This window comes from Sorghum bicolor, chromosome 4 (genome assembly GCF_000003195.3).
Source record: "Sorghum bicolor cultivar BTx623 chromosome 4, Sorghum_bicolor_NCBIv3, whole genome shotgun sequence".
Taxonomy (NCBI): domain Eukaryota; kingdom Viridiplantae; phylum Streptophyta; class Magnoliopsida; order Poales; family Poaceae; genus Sorghum; species Sorghum bicolor.
Genome location: NC_012873.2, coordinates 66,934,327 through 66,957,786, shown reverse-complemented (window position 1 = coordinate 66,957,786; position 23,460 = coordinate 66,934,327). Strand labels below are relative to the sequence as shown.

The following is a 23,460-nucleotide window of genomic DNA, read 5'->3' as shown; positions in this document are numbered from 1 at the left end:
CACGTGTACAACTCCATAATAGTAGTATGAAGTATTAAATATAGATTAATTATAAAACTAAATGCACATATTGGGACTAATTTACGAAATTAATTCGATAACATTAATTAGGCTATGATTTGACAATTTGGCGCTACAATAACATGTGCTAATGATGGATTAATTAAGTTTAAAAAATTTGTCTTGCGGATTACTGATGACTTTTGTAATTTGTTTTATTTCTAGTATCCAAACATCCGATGTGATACCTTTTAAACTCTAATACCTGCATCTAAACACCTCTTAACTACAAATAGCTTGGAGCTAGCTAGATGGACAGCCATCACTCCAAAGGAACAACAATCAGTCACAAACTAATCAATTTGGCTGCTGAAGATTGGGATGAACAGCTTACGTTTTTTTTGGAAGATGACATAGCTGGACATAAACGTCGGCTATGGGGGAGATGATCTTTATCAAGCCGGCTGTGATGGAGGTACGTACGCCATGGTCATGGATTTTTTTAGTGGGAAAAATATTCATTTAGAACTCTCGCTGCTACACTCAGATTATTTTGTCGTTTCAAATTGTGAGTCATTTTGCTCTCTGAGATATATATTTTTTACTATACATCTAAGTATATTATATATCTAAGTCTATAGAAAAATTATGTATGAAGAAAAATCAAAACAAATTAAAGATTAGGATACGTTTGAAACGTATGAATTTTATAGGAATTAGTTTAATTTCACAAAAAAAAATGTGTAGGAACGTGATTTTATTTTCATGTTCTAAACAGACCCCTAGAATGGAGGGAGTACTGTTTATGACCATTAGTTATGTATTTTGATGTGAAAAGATGGAACGATCTAGAGAGATCCTTAATTTGGGTGAACTAGCTACCACCAGCTTTCACCAACCATATCAAACTCCTTATGAAAGTTTCCTTTTTCGATGTCTAGCGATCAGACTCTCTACTCTGTTTTCTTGTCAGATTTTGCGTCACGAGCTTTCATAGCGGCACCTAAAACCTATTTGAAAACTGAAAAAAAAAAAGATTTTAGCTCTCCCGATCAGATATCTAAGCGACTAAGCTCATTTAGCTTTGTTCTAAGTCAATCTCTTTTAATTTTGACTGTCGATATCTAAAAAAGTTACATAAATTAATAACCCAAGTGTGAGATTCATAGTTTCATTATGAAAATTGCTTCCAACCATTTTCATTTCAAGATAGTATATTTTTTTGCGTGGAGATTGCTGGTATGCCGTATGATGACATTACTCAACTTAAGACAAATCTAGATATATATCTATTTCCGATATAGTTTTTTTCTTGTAGTCACAAAACCTTTTGGTACAGCAGCCTTTGCACCTCGTAGGATTGTTGTGGGGATGCAAAAACATTGTCACTGTTTACAATTCCAAAAAGAGGCCCACTTCCATCCAAAATACAAAAGCGAAGTTTAAAAAAAAATACTAAAGCGGAAAGAACTAGGAAAAATAACCGGCCGTTCAGAGCCAATCCAACGGGCGACACCTCGCTCTTTAAAACCCGCCTCCCAGTTCACCATTCTCTCCCTGAATAAATCTCACAGGTCTCCGGCGAAGTCTCCTCCCGACCGCGCTCCGCATCTCGTCGACGACGAAGCGAAAACCCTCACAAATCCTCTTGATGCGGGGTGTAGCCGCCTCCACCGTGTAGCACCAATCGGATCGAAGAGGTACAAGCGCTTCGGGTCGGCGTGCCTCTCCTTCATGGCGCCGGCGCGAGGGGTCCGATCTGGGGGCTCGGCTGCCGCGGCGGCGCTGGTCTCGGTTCTGCTCGTGGGTTGCCTCGTCGCGGGCGGCGAGGGGGCCGAGATCCGCCGCCAAAAAAACGTGCAGACTGCGCTCCGGGCCAAGTGGGCTGGCACGCCGCTGCTGCTCGAAGCCAGGTGGGTTTGCTTTTGGCTTTTGTTCACTGGTAGTTTGGGCCACTATGCTTGATAGTGGCAAGCCAATTTGACTTCGCATTTTTTTTGGAGTTTATTAGTGACTAGGGATTAGCATTGAGTGAGTTGAATAGCTGATGTCAGTGGAATTCACAGCTGCTCGGCTCCTTGATTTCTGGAGTATGTGACACTTGTGGGTGGTGATTGACGGGTGCCAATAACAGACTGGTTTAGTATAAAACCTTCCAGCTTCAGTGATCCTTTCAGAACTGAATCATACTAGATTACAACATTGGTGGTTTATTTTTTATATCAAAGGCTTCCACCTGGCTTTATTAGAAAGCTTAACGAAGGCCACATTGTGACATTGGTGGTTTATGTTATCTATTTTATTTTCAGTGTTATAAAACTATTAAATCCTACAGACTGGTAGACATTACATGTGTGTTGTGAGAGTATTTCTTAAGCACAGTATTAGAAGCAATAATCACCGCTACGATTCGTATAGGTAACAGGGTATATTCAGATGCTTTGTTTAAATCTTGAAAGATGATTTAAAACTTGGCAAAATTAAGATTGTTTATTTAATATAAAATTTTGGCAGGCATAACTCATTCGTATTTAATAAGTATTCTGTAGTGAAATTATGCTATCCAGCCTTGCAGCCTATCTGACATTGACTTGAGATACTCGGTCAGATCCTAGATATTGGAGTACCCCGTTTGCGCTGATGTATGCAACAGATTCTATTTTATGCTCTGGAGAACAGTGGATCGGCCCAAAACTCTACAAAATCTTCACATTTATAATAATTAACGATGGCATATGTTTATTTATTTATTTTTGGATAAACCAAATAAGGAAGGCAGTTGACTCTTGTATGCTTCTGATTTTCCTCTGTGGGCTGGAGGAAACATAAAAGTAGTGTAGTACTTGTTAATTGACATTTTCAGCATTGTTGTTGGTCGATCGAGTTTACTTGTTATGTTCCAGACGACTCCTAATGAGCCTTTTGTTTACTACGTTTGTTAGTGAATTGCTTTCGAAAGAATGGAAGGATCTATTTTGGGACTTTATTGACCACTGGAAGGAACTGGAGAAAGGCTCTGAATGTTTAACGGCAAAATGCTGTGTCCAGAAGATTGTTGAGGATGCCCGCACACTACTCAATGAACCACTCTCTTCAATTTTTGAGTTTTCTCTTACCCTTCGATCAGCATCGCCAAGATTAGTGCTGTACAGGCAACTTGCAAAGGAGTCATTATCTTCATTTCCTATTGATGATTCACCAGAGCAAATTTCCGGTCATGGCACTGGAAAAACTTTTGATGGAGCTGTGGATCCTAACTCTTCTGGAGGAACTTGCTGCTGGGTAGACACCGGGAATGTTCTATTGTTCAATTCAGCTGATCTACATGAATGGCTTGGTGGATTGGGCAAGCTGTAAGTGCCTTCCCCTTTTCTTAAAACTTTCCCTTCTCTCAAGCTGTAAGATGACAACTCAGAAGATTTGTTGAACAGAGCTATGGATTCCACTGAACAGCCTGAACTCTTTGACTTTGACCATATATATCCTCGCACAAATATTACTGCTCCGGTTGCTATATTTTATGGGGCTGTTGGGACAAATTGCTTCAAAGAGATGCATGTTCAACTAGCAGAAGCATCAAAGCAGGTAACATACACTTGCCTGTTTTGTGGTGTACTTGAGGGCATATGAGATCACAACTTCGTGAGGAAATAATAAACACAAGAAAAATTGAGCCATTTGGTCTAGTACATGGTCATTATTTGTTGGTGAACTATCCTTCAACATATAATGGTATAGAGGTGTTTCTACCATTTCTTCAACGTGGAAACACTGATAGCCTATGCCTCGTTAGAGTTCACCTTTCACACATGGCAAGAGAACTTAATTAATTTGTCACATTAGCAGTAATTGATGCGAAGATTTTATTGTTTATACTTTTATTAATCATGCCATACCCTTATGACAGTGTGGATCTTGTTTTGATCCTTTCTCTTTCTACATGTATTGATCAGAAGGAATATGGGTTTATGAACAATCATGATAATCTGTTGAGGTCCCAACACTTTTTCTTCAGCTTGCCATTTCTAATAGTGATACTGTTTGATCTCCAAAATCAATCTTGAATATCTCTTCTAGATTTTGCATGCAAATTTTATTTGGCTATTTGCTATGAGTATCTACTGTGTGTTTCCTTTGGTCCCATTTCATGTTTCGCTTGCCTAATTTTACTTTATGTGCTGTTCATAGGGAAAAGTCAGGTATGCTTTGCGTCCTGTCCTACCATCTGGATGTGGGACTACGTCCACCTTTTGTGGTTCAGTTGGTACTGTAGATGCAGTCACCTTGAGTGGTTATGGGGTGGAGCTTGCCCTAAAAAACATGGAATACAAAGCCATGGATGACACTGCTATAAAGAAGAGTAATTCCTCTACCTGTTTTCTTTGCACCAGACAGCACATTGGTTTCTGCTTAGTTCTTTCTGAAAATGAAAAATCAATATGGAATTAACAAGTAAATATATATTGCATGGAAATGCAGTAAGAAGAAAGGGAAAAACCCCTACAGCCTACTCCTTTCTGTGAAATAATTTATTTAAGTAGAAAAAAAAATATCTCTGGCTAATGGAGCCATCCACCAATTAAGCCCTTTTATTTCTTTCCTTTCCAGGTGTTCCTCTAGAAGATCCTAAGACAGAGGACCTCAGTCAAGAAGTCAGAGGGTTTATATTTTCGAAGATTTTGGTTCGTTCAATTCAGAGATTTTCTATGCTCTATTGAGTCTAGGAACACAAGCTCTGTGATGCATAAATAAAGAAGTGTTAATATTATTTCTATGTTCTATTGATTTCTAGGAACGCAAGCCAGAGCTAAATGCTGAGATTATGGCCTTCAGAGATTATCTATTATCCTCGACAGTGTCTGATACACTTGAAGTCTGGGAACTCAAAGGTATTGTTGCCTACTTGCCATACATTGATAGGTGTTCCTCAGATTTATGTCATATTTTGTTTTGTCCAACAGCAATGCATCATTTTTTGTATGGAAAGCTGTGAGTGCACTTTTGTATTATTGAAACACCTTTTTCATTTATGGTATGCTTCATACTGCAGATCTGGGTCATCAGACAGCACAGCGGATCGTTCAAGCATCCGACCCTTTACAGTCAATGCAGGAAATCAATCAAAATTTCCCAAGTATAGTTTCTTCTCTATCACGAATGAAGGTACATTTACATCTTTCTCACTTTAAAACATGCCTTTGTTTCTATACTTTATTTCCAATACATTCATCCAAAGTATGAAGTGGATTCAGCTGTTACTTACAACAATATCATGCTTGTACAGCTTGACGATTCCATCAAAGATGAAATTATTGCAAATCAGCGGATGGTTCCACCTGGCAAGTCATTGATGGCTTTGAATGGTGCTTTGATCAATATTGAGGATCTTGATCTTTACCTGTATGTTCTACCTTATTTCCTGGATAGTGTTGTTTCTTATTTTTACTCTTTGTTTTACCTTTGCTTGGCAAGAGCACCTTAGCTATTTGCTTCTTGCCTTGGGCATACCAAAATAGACTCAAGTCAGTGCGCCCTTAAACACCTGGCTAGTGATTCCACGCTGCTTTCCGTTAGAGGCTATGCGGCCACTAATGAATTATCACAATTCTGGCGATTCTAGTCTTATAATGTAAGAAGAATATTGGAAAATGATATTATATTGTCTCTTTTAATGGGAAATGCAACATACCCAAACCTCGGCCCACAAGTTCACAGCCAAACCAAATGGAAATAACATACACCCAACCAGCTGAGTACTCAGAACTGTTGTTGAGAAATGATGGAACAAAAGTTCCTTATAATTTTCTCCAAATTTCTGTTAATTCATTCAGGAGGATTTGTTGATTTTTTTAGTAAAGTATGTATGATAGCTCTTGTCAATTTGTTCACCTTTTCTCTCCCCCAGCTTCTTACATTTCTTTAGCTCTGTATCCTTTGCTCGTTGTCAAGGTAGTCTTCACCATCTCTCGAACATTCAGCAGAGCTGTGTATTACTCCCTCTGTCTCAGGATAGAAGGCGCAACTGTTTTTTTCTAGTGTCCTAGGATACAAGGCACTGCTCTTTAATCCTCTAGGTCACACGCATGCAGCCATGCAATATTTACTGCACCTGCACGGTTTCTCACCTTCCTAGTCACGCGCATGCAAGTTACTCTCTTTCTCTCTCTGTTGGGGACTGGTTAGCATGCACTTAGCATTTAATTGAGCGCTGGTCTCCATATGCATGCTACAGGAACCAAAGTATCAATCGTGGGAGAGATCAGAAATTAAAATTTTTCTTGGTCTGCTCACAGAAGGCAGTTGTGGTTTCTATCCTTAGACGGAGGGAGTATTGTATAATAAGAAAAAGGTGTAAGGGCCCTTACAACACATACCTACCCATACCCACTCAAGAAAACCTTACAATTTTACCTTTTCCTAGACAGACAACAACTCTACCACACAAACACGTTGGACTCCATCGCATTGGCCACTGTAGCACCCGGTTTTAAGAACAAAACCAGATACACACCATATGTGAGCCCAGGAAGTCAAATCTCTCATATAGCCACAAATAGGGGTAATATCAATAGACAATGCTTATATATATAACGAACTTAGCATAAAAGATATAACCTTAGATAGCAAACAGCGGAAAGACACTCCGTTCTTCAGGTGAAAAGCTCCAAATCCACAGGGACAACTGACTGGTTGAGCACAAGCCTAAACTCTTCTCCAACTTGCAAGCTGGTACCCATCCGGGATTTTTATCCAAATAAAATGTAAAGGCAAGCGTAAGTACATCTCGTACTCAGCAAGAATAACATAGGGTTCATGAGGCTCAAAGGCTAGACACTGGTTGAACTGCATGTAGCTTTTAGTTGTCACAATTTTAGCATATGAATAGCATCAAGTTGTCAAATCCCAAAGTAAACTCATGATCAGGTAAAATGAATAAAGAATAGCATAAACAACATATTAACAATAATAACATTAATGTTTTGCCATTAGTGATCATTTATTCTGTATTGGTCCAAGGCCGCTCGTGACCGTGAGCACGGCTGATATATCAGTTTTACACTCTGCAGAGGTTATACACTTTCACTGTGAGTCGTGATTTACCCTTTTACCCGAGGGCATGAGTCTCTAAACCCCCTTCCTAGGGAGGCCGGCAGGGTTCACTATGAAGCCTTTCAAAGGTTCGTCTAACAAGTTAGGGCCGCTAGGTTTCGTTAGTCAGTCCGTGTGACTCACCCGCAGGAATCCACGGTCTGCTATCCCCCACTTGCGCCACAAGGGTAACCACTAACAAGCTAGAAAAGGTCCTCATACTGAGCTAAAGCCAGAGCCATGTAGCCCTCACAGTTGTACTGTATGTCCCGGATGGTCAGATACAGATAAGTCCTTATGGAGAGAAACCAGAGCACCATAACATAAGATAGCCCAATGCTCCAGCCCTCTTTTCCAAAGTTGCTAAAAAGTCCTCTTTTAATGTTTATTGCATATTCCATTAATCAAATTACAAGATCATGGTTTAGTGGAGCACTAGCATAAGCTACCCAATGCAAAACCATAGGTGACAAGGTATAAGATCAATACTAGGAAATCCTTATCAAGGAGACACATGCAATATGAATTGTGTGATTAAAGTTATTAGGAAACAAGGATGATCCCATGCTATACTTGCCTTGAAACTCAGATCCTTCTTTTAGTTCCAAACCTTCCACAAACTGCTTCTTGAACACCACGTAAACGCTCACCGACTAAACTTAGTCATCACATCAACATCAATCATCCAGAGACAATCATACAAAGCAAACAAACATATAATTAGAACAATACACCAACAGTAGAAAATAAGATGAAAAGTTTATAAAACAAATCTACATCGCACTACGATCACACAGACGTAAAGATCACGAAAATCGGAGCTATAACGAAGAAGTTATGATTTTCCTAAGATTTCCTTTAATAAAATAATAGATTAAAACTAAGTTCAGATTTAAAAAGTTGGAAGCATGTATAACAGAGCTACTAATCTATAGATTACCCAAAAACGAATCTAACGAAATTTGAACGGATCAAAACGGAGTTAAAGCGAAGAATATATGAATTTTCTAAGATTTTCTTTAGAAAGACAATTAATTAATTTGGGTCACGGAATTAAAAAGTTTCAAACTGAGAAAACAATGTTACTAACATGTAGATCTTTTGAATACAAAACCAATGCAATTTGAATGGGTCAAAACGGAATTAAGATGAATATTTTATGAGTAAAACAAATCCAGTGGCAAACTTGTAATTTTCTGAAAACGTATTTTGAATCTGCGCGAACGGGAATACGCTTTCGGAGTTAGAAAACACATTCTGGAAATCCGCAAAGGACTGCAGGTTGACTCTTTAAAAAGCACGGGGGGTTTTCTGCAAATTTGGCGGCCGAAGGGGTATCTTTTGATTTGAGCCGTCGGATTGCGAATCAAGGGCCTAGATTAGATCGCAGGGGGGATGGAGTCGGCCGGCCGGAGTTGAGGTCGGCCGCGGCGGCTCCATGGCCGGACTTGGCCGGAGTTGGCCGTGCCGGGGCTAGGAAACGGTAGGGAGCAAAGCGAATACACCGGGACACTCAGGAGCTTGTCGCGAACTCACCTGAGGCAAGAACCGCAACGAAGAAAGGCCGGCTCGGGCACGCGACGACAAACGGCGGACGGCGACCCTGGAGAGAAATCCGGCGAGGGTTAGTGAGGCACCGAAAGCACGAAATCGGGTAAAGAAGGTTCCGGCGACTTTGCAAACGTAGCGGGAAGACCGGCAAGCTGCTCACGCGGCTCGGGACGCACTGCAGCGGCGGATTGGGTCACGGCGCGGATCTTGGCGGCGGCTTTGGCGAACTCGACGCGGTGGCTGCGGCTCGGGATAGATTGAGGGGCTAGCGGAGCTGCGGGTCGGTATTTAAAGGACGGAAACCGGGCGAAATCGGGACTCCTCGCGCGAATCGCGCGCGGGATTCCGTTGCGGCTCGTGTCCGGCTCGGACACTGGGTAGAAGACGGGTCCGACAGGTGGGTCCCGCCTGGCAGTGGCACAGCGCGCGGGACCGCCTTGTCAGCCACTGCGGCGAAGGGGAGAGGAGGCGCGCGCTGGCTGTCCTCCTGGGCCACGAGGTGGGCCGTGCGAGCGCTGGCTGGGCCGAAACAAGAAGAAAGGGGAAAGGGGGCAGGCAGGCCGGGGGGAGGAAAGAGGAATGGGCCGAGCCCGAGACAGGGAGGGAGAGAGGGAATTCTTTTCCATTTTCTAAATTCTGTTTCCCTTTTTCTTTTAAAACAAAACACATTTCAAAACAAAATTTGAATTCCTTTTAAACTTTAGTCAAAACCACTCATCACAATAAATCCAATGCAAAGGCATGCATGCTCAAACAAGTTGCTAGATCCTATGGTAAATTTTAATTTAAAGAAAAATATTATTTTTCCTATATTTCATGGGCACAAAAATACACAAGTTAACAATTTATCCTATTTTGGAAAATTGCAAATTTTGGGGTGTTACAGCCACGAGGTAAGAAATACCCCAGGCCCCGGCCAGATCTCAATCCTTCTTAGCGAGCAGGATTGCTCTAGCTAAGTTGAGCGATGCTCCATCGAAAACACAGTGGCTCCTCTGGTTCCAAATGGACCAAGCCCCTAAGTCCCTTTCTGGCCATACCATCTACCTCATTGCTTATCCTTGCCTGCCAAAGGATATTTCTCCCACCTGTGGTGCTAGATCATGGAGTCCAATCGAGAGGAGGAAAGTGAACCGTAATTGCTTTGCGAAGACGTAAGAAAGCAGCAGGTGCTGAACGTCCTTCCATCGTCCTTGTACCTCTGTCCTGATAAGATATGCTACCAGGCACACAGTTCTGTATTTGCAGATATGTTGTGTTTTCATCTTCTTTTGAGATTTCAGTAGCTGATTCGCTAAAAATGAACATAAATTTTACTGTCCAATCATGTGATAACTAAAGTAGACATTTTGTTATGGTGTATTCGACAGGTTAATGGATATGGTCCATGGAGAATTATCCCTTGCTGATCAGTTCGTCCGGTTAAAGGTGAAGTTCAAGAAATATGTTCAGAGGACCATTTTTGTCCCACTCCAGCTTTTTTAATGCATCAATGCTTCTTCCAGAGCTCTATATTCTGATGCTACTATTTAGCTTACATGTTTAAAACTTTAATAATATGCCTTTTGCCCTTTTGTCATCTTATAGCTTTTTTGCCATATGAACTCTGCCTTGGTGCCTTTAAATACTTACAATTGTTTTGGTTTGACAATGCAACATTTGGCGTAGTAACTAACTTGAATTCTGAAAATATTAATATGACTAAGTACATTTTATTTGTAAAAGGCTAAACAGCATTTCTGTTCTGTAGTTAGGATTTGAAATGTTTATTTGTCCTTTTCCAAATGGTGCCATTGGCTATCATATTTGTTTTTAATGATAAAAAACACAGAAGTGCAGGATCAAGTCCTGTAAAAATAAATAAACTCTCCTAAGTCAAATCATATTGATATACAGCATGCATGGTTTTGGTAAAAATTGAATGTAGCATATTTTGTCATCTGAGCATGAGATTGCATTACTCCTGAATTTTCTGAAATTCTATCATTCTTTCTAGTATTTGATATGTATTTTCACTTTGTTGTTGTGAGTTATTTTCTAAATGATGTCTAATGTTTACAAGTTGCCTCAAAGTGCTGCCCACAAGATCCTGTCAGCTCCTCCACCAGCAGAATCTAATTCTTTCCGTGTGGACTTCCGGTCTTCTCATGTGCATTGCCTTAATAACTTGGAGGAAGATGACATGTATAGAAGATGGAGAAGCAACATCCAGGAGGTTTTGTTCTCTTCTCAATTTCTTGGTGTCATTGAGCAGAAATTATCATTTGAATTTTGCTTTGCTTTGCCATGAAAATAAGGAATTGCAATATATGTTGCCTTTAGGCCCGTATCGAATTAAGTATTATATCCTCACCTTTCCATTAACAAGAAGTGTAAATTGATTTCTCTGTATATTTGTTCTTGATAGGCTTGCATGTATTAATTAGACTTGTATTATTGATATGATATTGTTTCACTCTAATATCAGTTTTTTTAGTTTGCATGATCATATACTTTTTATAAAAAAAACGCTGGAGAGAAGCATGGTCATATACTTATTTCCTTGTTTGCTATCCCTATCAAAGTTGGCAGATTAGTTTTTCTTGTGTATATGCTGCTCAATCTACTTGGCTACTGGTTTTTCTTTTTCTGTATTCCCTGGCCATGTTGTATCACACAACTACAACCAGTTTTACCTTGTGTAATTTCAACGATGGTCTCTCCCCCTTTTCCTTTGTAGCTCTTGATGCCGGTCTTCCCTGGTCAGATGCGGTACATCCGTAAAAATCTATTCCACTCTGTTTATGTGCTTGATCCTGCTTCAGCCTGCGGTGCAGAGGCTAGTCTCTTGCTTACAGTTTTTAAGTTCCAGCTCTTTGTTTGCCTGCACTACTACTGTTTACTGACATTCAGTATCTATTTCGGTTTTCTCTTAAAACTATACAGACCATTGACATGATCCTATCTCTATATCAAGATGGTGTCCCTATAAGGTTTGGTATCATAATGTATTCTTCAAGATTCATCAATGTCATTGAAGAAAGTGATGGCACTCCTACAAATAATGGAGAAGACACTTCCATTTTGGTAATCATTTCTAATATTTGTATTGTTGCTGCAATTTCTTGAGTTCTTTGCTTTGATAAATGAAACATGTAACTCGCTCTATATTATATCATAATAAAACCACCTTATGCTGCGGTTGATTGTTTACCTTCTTTCCGTGCCTACTAATGTGTTTTAGGTATATGAAATAATGATCAGAGTGTACATCCACATTTCCTCCATGTCATCATCAAGATGTCTGTTTTTATTTTTTTAGGAATCATGCCCTCTAGCATAGTAGGTTTTATTGTACAAAATTGGACCAACATAAAATTGATTAGATACTTTTGTGCTATTATTAAAGACACTTATGTGCTATCTTTGCTAACTTTTACTCTATATATATCCAGATAACAAGGCTTTTCTTGTACATCAAAGAAACATACTCAACACAGTTGGCATTCCAATTTCTCAGCAATGTGAGTGAACCGAGTTTCCGGTTATAATTGAGATAAAGAGCCAATCCTTAAAGATAATTTCTAGCTGCTGATAAGATTTTGCGTGGTTGGTTATGATAGATATGTACATTAGGAAAGTGTATGTACTAAATATAGCCTTGCCTAATATACACTTTCCTAATGTACATATCTATCAGGTTATTTTGATTTTTCTATGCTCAATAGTTCTGTAATCTATATAAATTTGTTGCCTGTAAAATTGATTTTTAGACAGAAGTAAGTTTGGTTTTAGCATAAGATTCTTATCTTTGCGGCAGTATTTTTCCCTTCTGAATATTAAATGACATGTGTGAGGCATTCAGTTTTACTCTGAATAGAAGGATTAAACAAGTTACTGCATATTCACTCATCTCTTTCAGCTTAACTGCCAGGTCAAAAAATTCTCATGTACATGAGGTGTCAGCATGCCTACTGTTGATGAACTGGCACCTTTCTCATTTATTTTTCACTAAAAAATGAAAATTAAATTTTTTTATAGTTGTTCCATAAATGCTGGCATGATTGTTTGGCAGCTTGGGACTAATTTTTGCCCAAATTATTGTCAATTCACCATTTTTAGCTGAACTTTCCTAGCTAACCCTTAATATACCTAATCACGCCCTATTTTATTTCCCTTATTTATTTGTTTCAAAATATTATTGGTGGATATTTTGATCTATGAATCCAACTAAACAGCTAATTAACTAGCTATGTGTTTTTTGTTTGAGAGTACCAGGTTAGTTTAGAAATTTGGCACGAATACAGATCTGTTTATTTAGCAATTTTGACAGTACCGCGTGGGCCCCTGGGTCGGCTCCACTTGCCATAAAAGCTGTAGACTTCAAATTAGAATAGTGTCATTTTGGTCATGGAACCATGTTATCGTTCTTTCATAATAAAAAAACAAACCAGTTCATTGCATTATGCTGTTAGCTTTTTCTCAAAACTGCATGTCCCCTCCAGCTTTTCATGCCCGCGCGAGTTTTGGAGATATTAGCTATGCGCCACATTAGTTATTACTTATTAGTCACTGCTTGTTTTTGTTCTGAAACTTTGTATTATTGCTATCTTTCACAGATACATAAATCAAGGAATGGTGAAGATGACTACAATGAAGAGCTTGTGGAAGCTCATCAAGTTGAAGGGGCATTTGTTGAATCACTATTGTAAGCATGTTTACTGAACTATACTGCTTGTGTTCCTAAGTATAGGTCACTTTAGCTTTGTCATAAGTCACTTTTATAACTTTGCAAGGTTTTTAGAAAAATGCACCATCCTCTACAACATCAAATTAGTTTCATTAAATTCTCTATGAAATATGTCTTGGTAGTGCATTTATGTGAACCTGTAGCTGTTAATATATTTTTTATAAAAACTTAGTCAAAGTTAGAGAAGTTTGACTTAGGAAAAAGATGAAAGTGACCTATAATCGTAACAGAGGAAGCATGTTGTTGGAGATTACTGACCTAGCATGTTATTATTTTTTCATTCTTGTTTTCGGCAACATTCAGGTCAAACGCTAAATCTCATCCACAAGATGTGCTGCTAAAGTTGCAAAAAGAGAACGTGTATAAGCAGGAGGCTGAAGAAAGTTCTCGTTTTGTTCACAAGCTTGGGTTGTATAAACTCCAGTGTTGTCTATTGATGAATGGATTTGTCCATGAAGCCAGTGAGGTATAGTTACTTATCCAAATTCAAGGTTAATAAATCAATGAGGTATAATTACTTATCCAAATTCAAGTTTAAAAAATCGAGAAGCATCAGGCTTATGAATGTTTAAATTTAAAATAGCAACTGATTGGTTTTCTTGGTATCAATAAGGAAAGTACATAAGATCTTTTGAAGAAACTACTGATATGTGCCATTTTTTTCTATCATTTATACTCCTCAAAGGAAGCAACCATGAATGCTATGAATGATGAGCTTCCTAGGATTCAAGAACAAGTTTATTATGGGCATATCCAGTCCCATACAGATGTTTTAGAGAAGTTTTTGTCAGAAAATAGCTACAAGCGGTACAACCCATCAGTAAGTACAAACATCTGAAAAGTGCAGTCCACTTATTTTCACTCCAATAATGATGTTATTTTCCTTCAGATTACTGGCAACAGTGCAGAGAAGAAATTTGTTTCGCTCTTTGCATCATATCATCAGGACAGCTCTGTATTTAATGACATGAAGTACTTACAGTCTCCTGGAAGTATGCTTCTTATAACTCTTTTTTGTATCATGTCATCCGTTGTAAAGATTATTGCTGTTCACATATAGCTGTTGAATTTGTCTGCAGCTACAGATGATGCAAAACCTATTACTCATCTACTTGCTATTGATCTTTCATCAAAAGTTGGAACAAAATTGCTTTCTGAGGCCATACGTTACCTGGTAGTTGCAGCAGATGTCTTTGGTACCTATTTAATGTGCTATTCATGATGTTTCTGTTGACATTATCTTGCTTTTTGCCATACAGATGGATGGATCTGATAGAGCTCGTGTTGGTCTGCTACTTTATGTCCACACTGGTGGTTCATCACCTATTTTACTTCTGAAAGATATCTTCGATAGAACTATTTATTCTTTCAGGTTTGATCCTCGTAGACCCCAGGAGAAGGGCTGCACTTTACAGACAATTGTTTATGTTCTTAACATTTCATAATTCATACTTAGTTTTTATAATCTAATCTAGTAGTTTTCTTGTGATAGCTATAAAGAAAAGGTATTGGTCTTCCTGCATGGACTCTTGAAATTTTATGAAGCCCAACCTTTGCCTGCCTCATCTGTTGCTGACGATTGGACTAGAAATATGATGGAAAAGGTCTATACCTTAGCTGCTGAAACTGCTTTGCCTGTTGATGACTACAAAGCATGGTTCAAAAGTTTCTCTGCTGATACAGTTCTCAAAGGGATTGATAAGGTCTGTAGTTCTGTGTCTGAGTTTTCCCTCCCTTTGCAAGTTCTCTCTTAAGTAAGCGTAATTCATATATTAGCTGTATTAACCAAATTCATATTGCCTTTTCACTCACCAGACAGTTTGCCTAATATTTCAGCTTTTTTTTCTAGTGTTTTCCTAATTTTCTCTCGGTTTCTTGTCATTTTTTCTCAGAACTGTAACATTTGTTTCTTTATTCGTAAAACTGTAACATTTGTTTCTTTATTCGTGCAGTTATCTGACTTCTTATTTGGGCAATTGGGGCTTGTGTTTGGTAGTAATGCTGTGATCACCAATGGACGGGTAAGCTTTATGGTTCTTGTCTAAATCAGCTTAATGGCCCATAATTCATGGTGACTAGCAATATGCCATTATTTATTATTATTATTGCTAGTAATGCTGTGATCACCAATGGACAGGTAAGCTTTACGGTTCTTTTCTAAATGAGCTTAATGGCTCATAATTCTTGGTGCAGTTCAGTTCTCGTGTCTTCGTGGGGGAAAAAAAGAAAAAACAGTTTACTAGTGATACATTATTTGATTATATTGACTTTTGTGCTCAAGATAATAATTAATTTAGTCACAAGGTTCATATTAGCTGATTTCTAAAGCAGCTCATGAAGTTAGTACTTACATTATGTTGTAACTTTCAGGTTTTTATTATGAATGAAGGAGAATCATTTCTAGCCAATGACTTAGGTCTCCTTGAGTCTATCGAGTATGATTTGAGAACAAAATACATATTTGAAATAATTGAAGAGGTTGAGTTTGCTGGTGTTGACCCTGATGACCTGACAAGGTAAGTATCAGGCATGCTATAGTCCATTACCTTGTAAACCTTTAATAGCTGCACGTATGGACTAGTCTGATTTGGTGTATTTTTAAATAGTATCAGTTCTACATACCTGACTTTACTACACTCTATGTTCCTATGTAGTCAACTATTTGGTCCCTATTTTTGCTATACAGAAATAATTTGGTCTCGAAGGAACACTTATCTTGAATGATAAGAATAAAATACGATGTCACATCCTTTTGTTTTTTATAAATCCTAATCTATGTACTTTGCAGCCAATTCTACAGCGACATTGCCATGTTGATCTCATCATCGATGTCTGTTCGTGAAAGGACATCTGAAAGAGCCCGTTTTGAGATTTTACATGCAGAACATAGGTATTTCTAGATTTGTTTTCAAGGAGAAACATGCTGTGCAATATATGTTATTATCAAGTACTGCTATTTGTGACACAGTATCACCATACTAGACAATTGACACATGCTGGTCATACCGGTTACTGGCCTATCACTGAGCAAACAACTTTCAGGAGGAACCGAGGAACATATGACCTGGCTGGAAACTAACTGGTTCTCTTAAAATTAAACAGAATTGGACAAGTAGAAGGTCAACAAAATCAGTAAAGAAATTTGGTAGAAACTGAATCATTATACTTTAGAGGAATGGCCCTAATAATATAAAATCGTCCTCAAACTCGACTGTGGGTCATGTCCATTTCTAATGGCTGCGGTTCTATTTTAGTATTAGACACTTCTGTGAAATCAATGAAATTATTCTAGAAACACTAAATGGTATGTTTTCTGTAACTTTATTTAATTGGAACATTCCTTGCTTGGTGTCATGGCAAGTATTATTATGCTGTCAGCCTGCCTCGCTTGATTTTGGGACTTTCTTCAACCAAGCAAACACTGCTATGTATTTTGAAATACTAATGGGAGTGAACTTTGTTGAACTGCACATAGCTTGTTGGACCTTAAGGCTTAAGCCTCTTAGGCCACTAAGTAAGAAAACTCGACCAACCTAAGGAGGAACTACGTGGTATTTTAATTATTAAGAAGAAATGGACACCCAAATTCGCCTTGACAAGGACTTGAACTTGGGTTGTTGCCATGCGCTGGACCAACTGAGCTGGGCCCAGTTCCTATCTACTCCCTCCATTCCAAATTGTAAGTTTGGCTGTCTTTTCTAGACACGTAGTAGAAGCTATGTATCTAGACATAGCGTATATCTAGATGCATATCAAAATCTATGTACCTAGATAAGCTAGAACGACTTACAATTTGGAACAGAGGGAGTATATAAGTAAGAACTTAGACATTGAAACTGACGAGAATTACAAAATAATCCACAAATTGGGCACAAATGCAGGGCTTTCCTTCTCAACTTAGCTTTAAGTCCCATACACTGAGTTTGTGCTTCAACCTGCATATAGTTTGGACCATTCTTGAATCTTACTTGGTAACTTAGCACTTGCATTGCTTTTGAGAAAGAAAAAACCCTTACGTTTTGCATTAATTTCTCTGTCATGCAGTGCTATCAAATTGAATAATGCAAATTCAAGTATTCACATTGATGCTGTCATTGATCCACTTAGTCCCATTGGGCAAAAACTTGCCCCACTTCTACGCATACTCTGGAAACAGATTCAGCCGAGCATGAGGATTGTACTTAATCCTATTGTATGTAATCTTTTCTTCTTAGTTTATTATTCTACTTCAAGTTAATTCAGATCTTTTCCTACAACATCTGTGTAGTTTGAAGAACTGAATTATTAGTCTGAGGATGAACCAAGTAATCATTATATAGGTGCACCTTATTCCTGCTAGTAGAGGCTATTGAATATTAGGTTGCTTAACTGACTCAGTTGTTATGAAAGCTCAGTAATGCAAAATGCAGTTTGATAGCCTGAACATTTTATGGTCGCACATGCTGTTTCATTACCCGCAACCTTTGCTTTTGACTGAGTAGTGAAGATGGATGGTATTATTGAATAAGTCAGTAATAGAGCTAAGTTACACATTGTTGTAATATTGCATGCCATGGTTTGCATGTACTCCGTATGTCTCATTCACCTGTTTGATCTGCATCTTGAGCTATTCATTGTCCTACGTACAACTTTACCCATCTCATATATTGTAGACGCAGAGGTTTATTTGTTTGAAATCTTGAAAAAAAATACTTAATTTTTTTAAGCCATAAAGAATTGCTATGTCTAATCTTGTGTAGTCATAAATATGACTATAATCTTTTCTATATTTGATGTAAGCATTTCTGGATGATTTCAGAGTTCCCTTGCAGATCTTCCTTTAAAAAACTTCTACAGATTTGTTCTTCCATCGATGGTAAGGCTGCATATATCTAATGATCAGTATGGTAACACTAATTACCTGCAGTAATGCTTAACCACTTGATATGTAGGATGATTTTAGCAGTACAGATCATTCTGTACACGGACCTAAAGCTTTCTTTGCAAACATGCCACTGTCAAAAACACTTACAATGAACATAGATGTTCCAGAACCATGGCTTGTTGAACCAGTTATTGCCATGTAAGTTCAAATATTGAGCAATCATCAGAAAATGATTTGTATGCTGCAGTATCATCAGTTTCTTGTGCTTATTTTCCATGTGCAGCCATGATTTAGACAACATTCTTTTAGAGAATCTCGGCGATGTCAGAACTTTGCAGGCAGTATTTGAACTTGAAGCTCTCCTCTTGACAGGTATGGTCGTTTTATAATCATTGTTTGATTCCACTGAATTGCTTAGCAAACAAATGCCATTTCTTCAGGTCATTGCATTGAAAAGGACCGGGACCCTCCCCGTGGTCTGCAGTTTATCCTTGGTACTAAACAAAGACCACACTTGGTAGACACACTTGTCATGGCCAACTTGGGTTACTGGCAGATGAAGGTCTCACCTGGTGTGTGGTACCTACAACTGGCTCCTGGTCGTAGTGCCGATCTGTATGAGTTACCTCCAAAACTCATTGCCATTGATAGCTTGAGAGGCAAACTAATGCACATTGAAGTACAAAAGAAGAAAGGCAAGGAGCACGAGGAGTTGCTAAATGCTGCCGATGACTACCACTTCCAGGAAAAGACGGTCTGTTTTTTTGTTTAGTTACTGTCATACCTTTGAAATTCTACGCATCACTTATTTTAAAATATTTTTTAATGCAGGATAACAAAGGCTGGAATAACAACCTTTTGAAATGGGCTTCTAGTCTTATCAGTGGTGATGCATCATCCAAAAACAAAGCTGATAAAATCACCGTAAGTAATCATATTTTCAGCTATCTAAATTCCATCTTACTACGCATACTGTAAACTGGGCATATAACAGTGAAACTAGATATTGTTCCTGAAGTTTGGATCTTTAAAAATTTTCAAGATTTTCTATTCTCGATACTTGTAAAACTCCATGAATTTAATGTAGGAGAATTATTCAAGTAGTATAGCGTAGTTTTACATAGGAACTCCGCGGGGGAGCCTACAAGTACATTGTCAACTTAAAAGGTACAGAATAATTGGTACACAATAGACATACAGAAAACCTGAACCATAGAGATTCTCATTTAGTTTTAGTGAACTGCAATTACGTTTTTCTTTTGAGAGTACAATAACCTTGAATGCTTGGAAAGCGGAACTTTGTTTGAAAGCTTAACTCTTCGCTTGCTTAGAAAACATGGGTGACATTATATCCTTGCTTTACTTGATCTATAAAATCATTATCATAAATATTATTTGTAGGGAAACAATTATTCTATCCATAGAAGTAACTAAATACGGAGTAGTTCCTTGGACGCGTGTATAATTTTTGACTTGTTATATTCAACGTTTGGTGCACAGAAGAATATCTTACGGGTTTTCTATATCTTTATTCAGGACCGTAAGGATGCAAGACAAGGGGAGACCATAAATATATTCTCTGTTGCTTCTGGGCATCTGTATGTCTCCATTTCTAGGACGTTTTATCTATTTTCCTTACCATCATTTTCTGTAGTCATGCCATGTTCCCAGTCACTTGCTATTGCTCACTAATACCTTACATGGTCTAGTTGTTCTCATCATTGAGGAACACATGATATATGATTCAGGTTGTATTTCATACTGAATGAAACAGAGCATAGCTCAGGTGGTCGAGGGTGTAGATGTTTATGCCCTAACCACCTGAGGCGAATTTGGGTGCCTATTTTCGTAATATAAATGCACCTAGATTTCTAGGTTGGTCTAGGTTTTTTCTCCCATGCTGTACAGTAACAGAACCCTATTTGCATGAAGTTTAATACTCTGATGTCACTAGAGGCCTAGAGCTTAGTCCTAATTATATCATCTGAAGTTTGCAACATGTTGTATTCGCTACCCAACGAACATGTCTGAAAAGCAATGAGAACATGTAATTTAGCTGCGAGTTCTTTTGTCGCAGGTATGAGCGTTTCCTCAAAATAATGATTTTGAGTGTTCTAAAAGAGACACAGAGGCCAGTGAAGTTTTGGTTCATTAAGAATTATCTATCTCCACAGTTCAAGGTACATGAACTTTGAGTTGATTAATTAATTAAGAAAGATTGGACATGTCTATTTTCTAACTATCCTGCTGCCAGGATGTCATACCGCACATGGCTCGGGAATATGGATTTGAGTATGAGCTCATCACATATAAATGGCCAACATGGTTACACAAGCAGAAAGAGAAGCAAAGGATTATATGGGCATATAAGATCTTATTTCTGGACGTCATATTTCCACTTTCACTGAGGAAGGTAAGCCCCTGCTGTTCTGATCAGCTTGTGAGCCGTGCAATTTCAACACTCTCTTCTTTAGAACATTATAGCAATTTGGGCACGTTTATTTCTAATAACTTTTCCCATGATACTTTATGTATAGGTGATTTTTGTTGATGCTGATCAAATTGTGAGAGCAGACATGGGAGAATTGTATGACATGAACCTGAAGGGTCGTCCGCTTGCATATACTCCATTCTGTGATAACAACAAGGATATGGATGGCTATCGATTTTGGAAGCAAGTTAGTCATTGATCTATCATAAATCATATTACTGCACACACCGTTGTTCGTGGTAATAATATAAAAGTGGACTTTTTTCTCAAGTTTTTCGCTGACACTTTCTTTTATCCTCTGTGAAGGGTTTTTGGAAGGATCATCTGCGAGGAAGACCATACCATATCAGGTAGGTGATGTTTTCTGTTCAATTATGCTGTAATTAAACTATTTCTAGTGTTGTTTTAAAACGATGTGCTTGGTGGTATTCCAGTGCGCTTTATGTTGTTGATCTGGCCAAATTTCGGCAAACTGCTTCTGGGGATACTCTTCGTGTCTTCTATGAACAACTCAGCAAGGACCCCAATAGTCTCTCCAATCTTGATCAGGTAAATGACTTGCTAATGCGTCTATTTGACCTTACACAAAATAGATGCTTGGGCCCATCATTGCTGGGTGCAAACTGGGTTTTTATTGTTGATAAAAATGTAAGCCAAGATATGGCTCTTGAATGATTGGATTGATTGTAAATTTGTAATGCGTAAATGTCTTGCATTGAGCCTTGATCATTATATATAGAGTACAGAGACTTGGGGGGCAACTGGGCAGTACACCTGGCCAGATACATATGGTAGTACCAGATCACAATATCCTACGTATCAAATATACTCTTAACAAAAAACAAGAGGATCAAAAGAATAAAGATAGTATTTTGATCAACTTGATGTAAAATTTAGAAGCAAAGGTTGCAACTAAAGTTATGAGTCCAGCGTATTAGCTACTCCCTCTGTCCTAAAATAAGTGTCGCTATGGTATTCGAGGTTCGTAGAAAATATTAGCAATATTTATATCTCCAAATAAGTTTATTATTAAAATAGATTCAATGATCTATCTAATGATACTAATTATATACTATAAATATTAATGTTTTATTGTATATATTTGGTCAAAGTTAAAAGCGTTTGACTGCTTGGGAAGCGAGAACTACACTTATTTAGGGACGGAGGGAGTACTTCCTAGTTTTGGGGGTGTGCCATGATTTTTGGCAAATCCAAAGCAAGTACACAAGTGCGATTTGTTATTTTGGACATGGCTGACATTTCAAGATTCTGTATTTGTGTTACTGTTTCATGTTATATAATTGTTTCTGTATAAATGGGTGTTGCAATGCTTACCTGGAACACATTAATATTCAGGATCTCCCGAATTACGCCCAACATACCGTGCCTATATTCTCTCTTCCACAAGAATGGCTGTGGTGTGAATCTTGGTGTGGAAATGCCACGAAGGCAAGAGCAAAGACCATTGATCTATGCAACAATCCAATGACAAAGGAGCCAAAGCTTCAGGTAAAATTATGTCCCAGTGGAAGTTTCTTCTTCTTCCTTTTTTTTTTATTTGCTAAACGTGTACTGCCTCTTCCCAGGGTGCTAGAAGAATAGTTCCGGAGTGGACTGGTCTTGACAGTGAAGCACGCCAGTTCACTGCACGAATTTTGGGCGACGATGTCGAGTCTGCAGAAGCCACACCCCCACCATCTGAGACACCAAAGCCCGAAGATAAAGACACTGATCAGGAAGTCAAAGATGAGCTATGATCGCAAGCTGTTTCCCTAGCTTGACCTTACTGACAGAAAGTTTGATGCCTTGGCAGTCAGCAGTTCAGGACACTGGCACATAGCTAGTGGAGTGCAGAGGGATAGTTTAACGCAGGTACCTGTCTACAATTTGTCAAAAAGACTATACCTGGAATCCTGGACCACGTTGATTTTGCGCCTGAAGTTTTTGCCATCAAACATGCAACACAATTTAGGTATTTTGTTTACACCAATAGTTTCAATACCTTTAACCCAATCAAATGTGGGGACGCTACGTCCTGTATGGCTATCTTGTCAGAATAGGTTAGCAAGTCAGCCAGCTGGGGTGAAGAACTCGTCTGCTCTCTGCTGCATACACATACACTGTAATGGTCAACAATTCATACATTTAAGATCTTTGAGACGCTGTAGAATTTATTGGCTGCCACTCGAAAGCTAACAGCAAGGTGGCAGCTAAAATGCCCGAGAATTTTGTAGTAGTCATCAAATGGGTGTTTGAAAGACTCAGTAAGACAATAATAATGCCTCTGGCATGTAATTTGTGTACATCAAAATTGTATACCTTAACAGCAGGCTATTGTGGGAAGGGCATCTACTGTTATACTGTGTTAATATCCTGAGAGGCTCCAGCACAGGACTGCAAAGCGCTTCCCATTGCCCGTCAGCACACGCACGCACATGCTCCCTTTAGAATTTAGTCCGTTTGACTTGCTGCATTAGTACAGCTCTAGTTAGTGTAATAGTAGCTTGTTAGCTACTGGATCCTTGGCCGCGGTTCTCTTTTGACGAGAAAAAAATAGCACGGTCGCCGCGAGTCGACGCGTCCTGAGGTCAACGAGCTAAAGGAAACTAGGCTCCTGCTTGTACGCTACTACGTTGGCGCCGTATGCAATAGCCGTACTGGCATCGGGATACAGTATACGGAGGGCGTTGTTCGCCACTGTGGCATGAGCTCGGCAAACGTGCAAACAGTGGAACC

The 23,460-nt window shown here is 38.7% G+C and overlaps 1 protein-coding gene across 1 annotated transcript; it reads left to right on the top strand.

Annotated features, from left to right (window-relative positions):
- LOC8084675 (UDP-glucose:glycoprotein glucosyltransferase) lies at positions 1,549-23,093 on the top strand. The gene is made up of 37 exons (XM_021459180.1): positions 1,549-1,913; positions 2,943-3,353; positions 3,432-3,585; positions 4,189-4,360; positions 4,609-4,682; positions 4,793-4,889; positions 5,051-5,163; positions 5,285-5,400; positions 10,011-10,068; positions 10,703-10,855; positions 11,360-11,458; positions 11,566-11,706; positions 12,075-12,143; positions 13,239-13,327; positions 13,673-13,835; positions 14,055-14,189; positions 14,259-14,361; positions 14,449-14,543; positions 14,629-14,741; positions 14,862-15,072; positions 15,322-15,390; positions 15,740-15,885; positions 16,158-16,259; positions 17,414-17,561; positions 18,168-18,224; positions 18,301-18,431; positions 18,517-18,605; positions 18,674-18,987; positions 19,065-19,157; positions 19,770-19,831; positions 20,311-20,413; positions 20,488-20,646; positions 20,771-20,911; positions 21,031-21,074; positions 21,159-21,273; positions 22,081-22,233; positions 22,311-23,093. The coding sequence occupies exons 1-37, from the start codon at positions 1,735-1,737 to the stop codon at positions 22,479-22,481; spliced, it is 4,842 nt and encodes a 1,613-aa protein (XP_021314855.1). The 5' UTR covers positions 1,549-1,734; the 3' UTR covers positions 22,482-23,093.

What these genes read in the sequence shown, in the direction of transcription:
- LOC8084675 (XM_021459180.1), top strand. Translation starts at nt 1,735, where the DNA reads ATGGCGCCGGCGCGAGGGGTCCGATCTGGGGGCTCGGCTGCCGCGGCG. An exon ending in TGACACTGCTATAAAGAAGA is followed by an intron (nt 4,361 to 4,608) that starts GTAATTCCTCTA and finishes TTTCCTTTCCAG; the next exon opens with GTGTTCCTCTAGAAGATCCT. An exon ending in TGAAGTCTGGGAACTCAAAG is followed by an intron (nt 4,890 to 5,050) that starts GTATTGTTGCCT and finishes TTCATACTGCAG; the next exon opens with ATCTGGGTCATCAGACAGCA.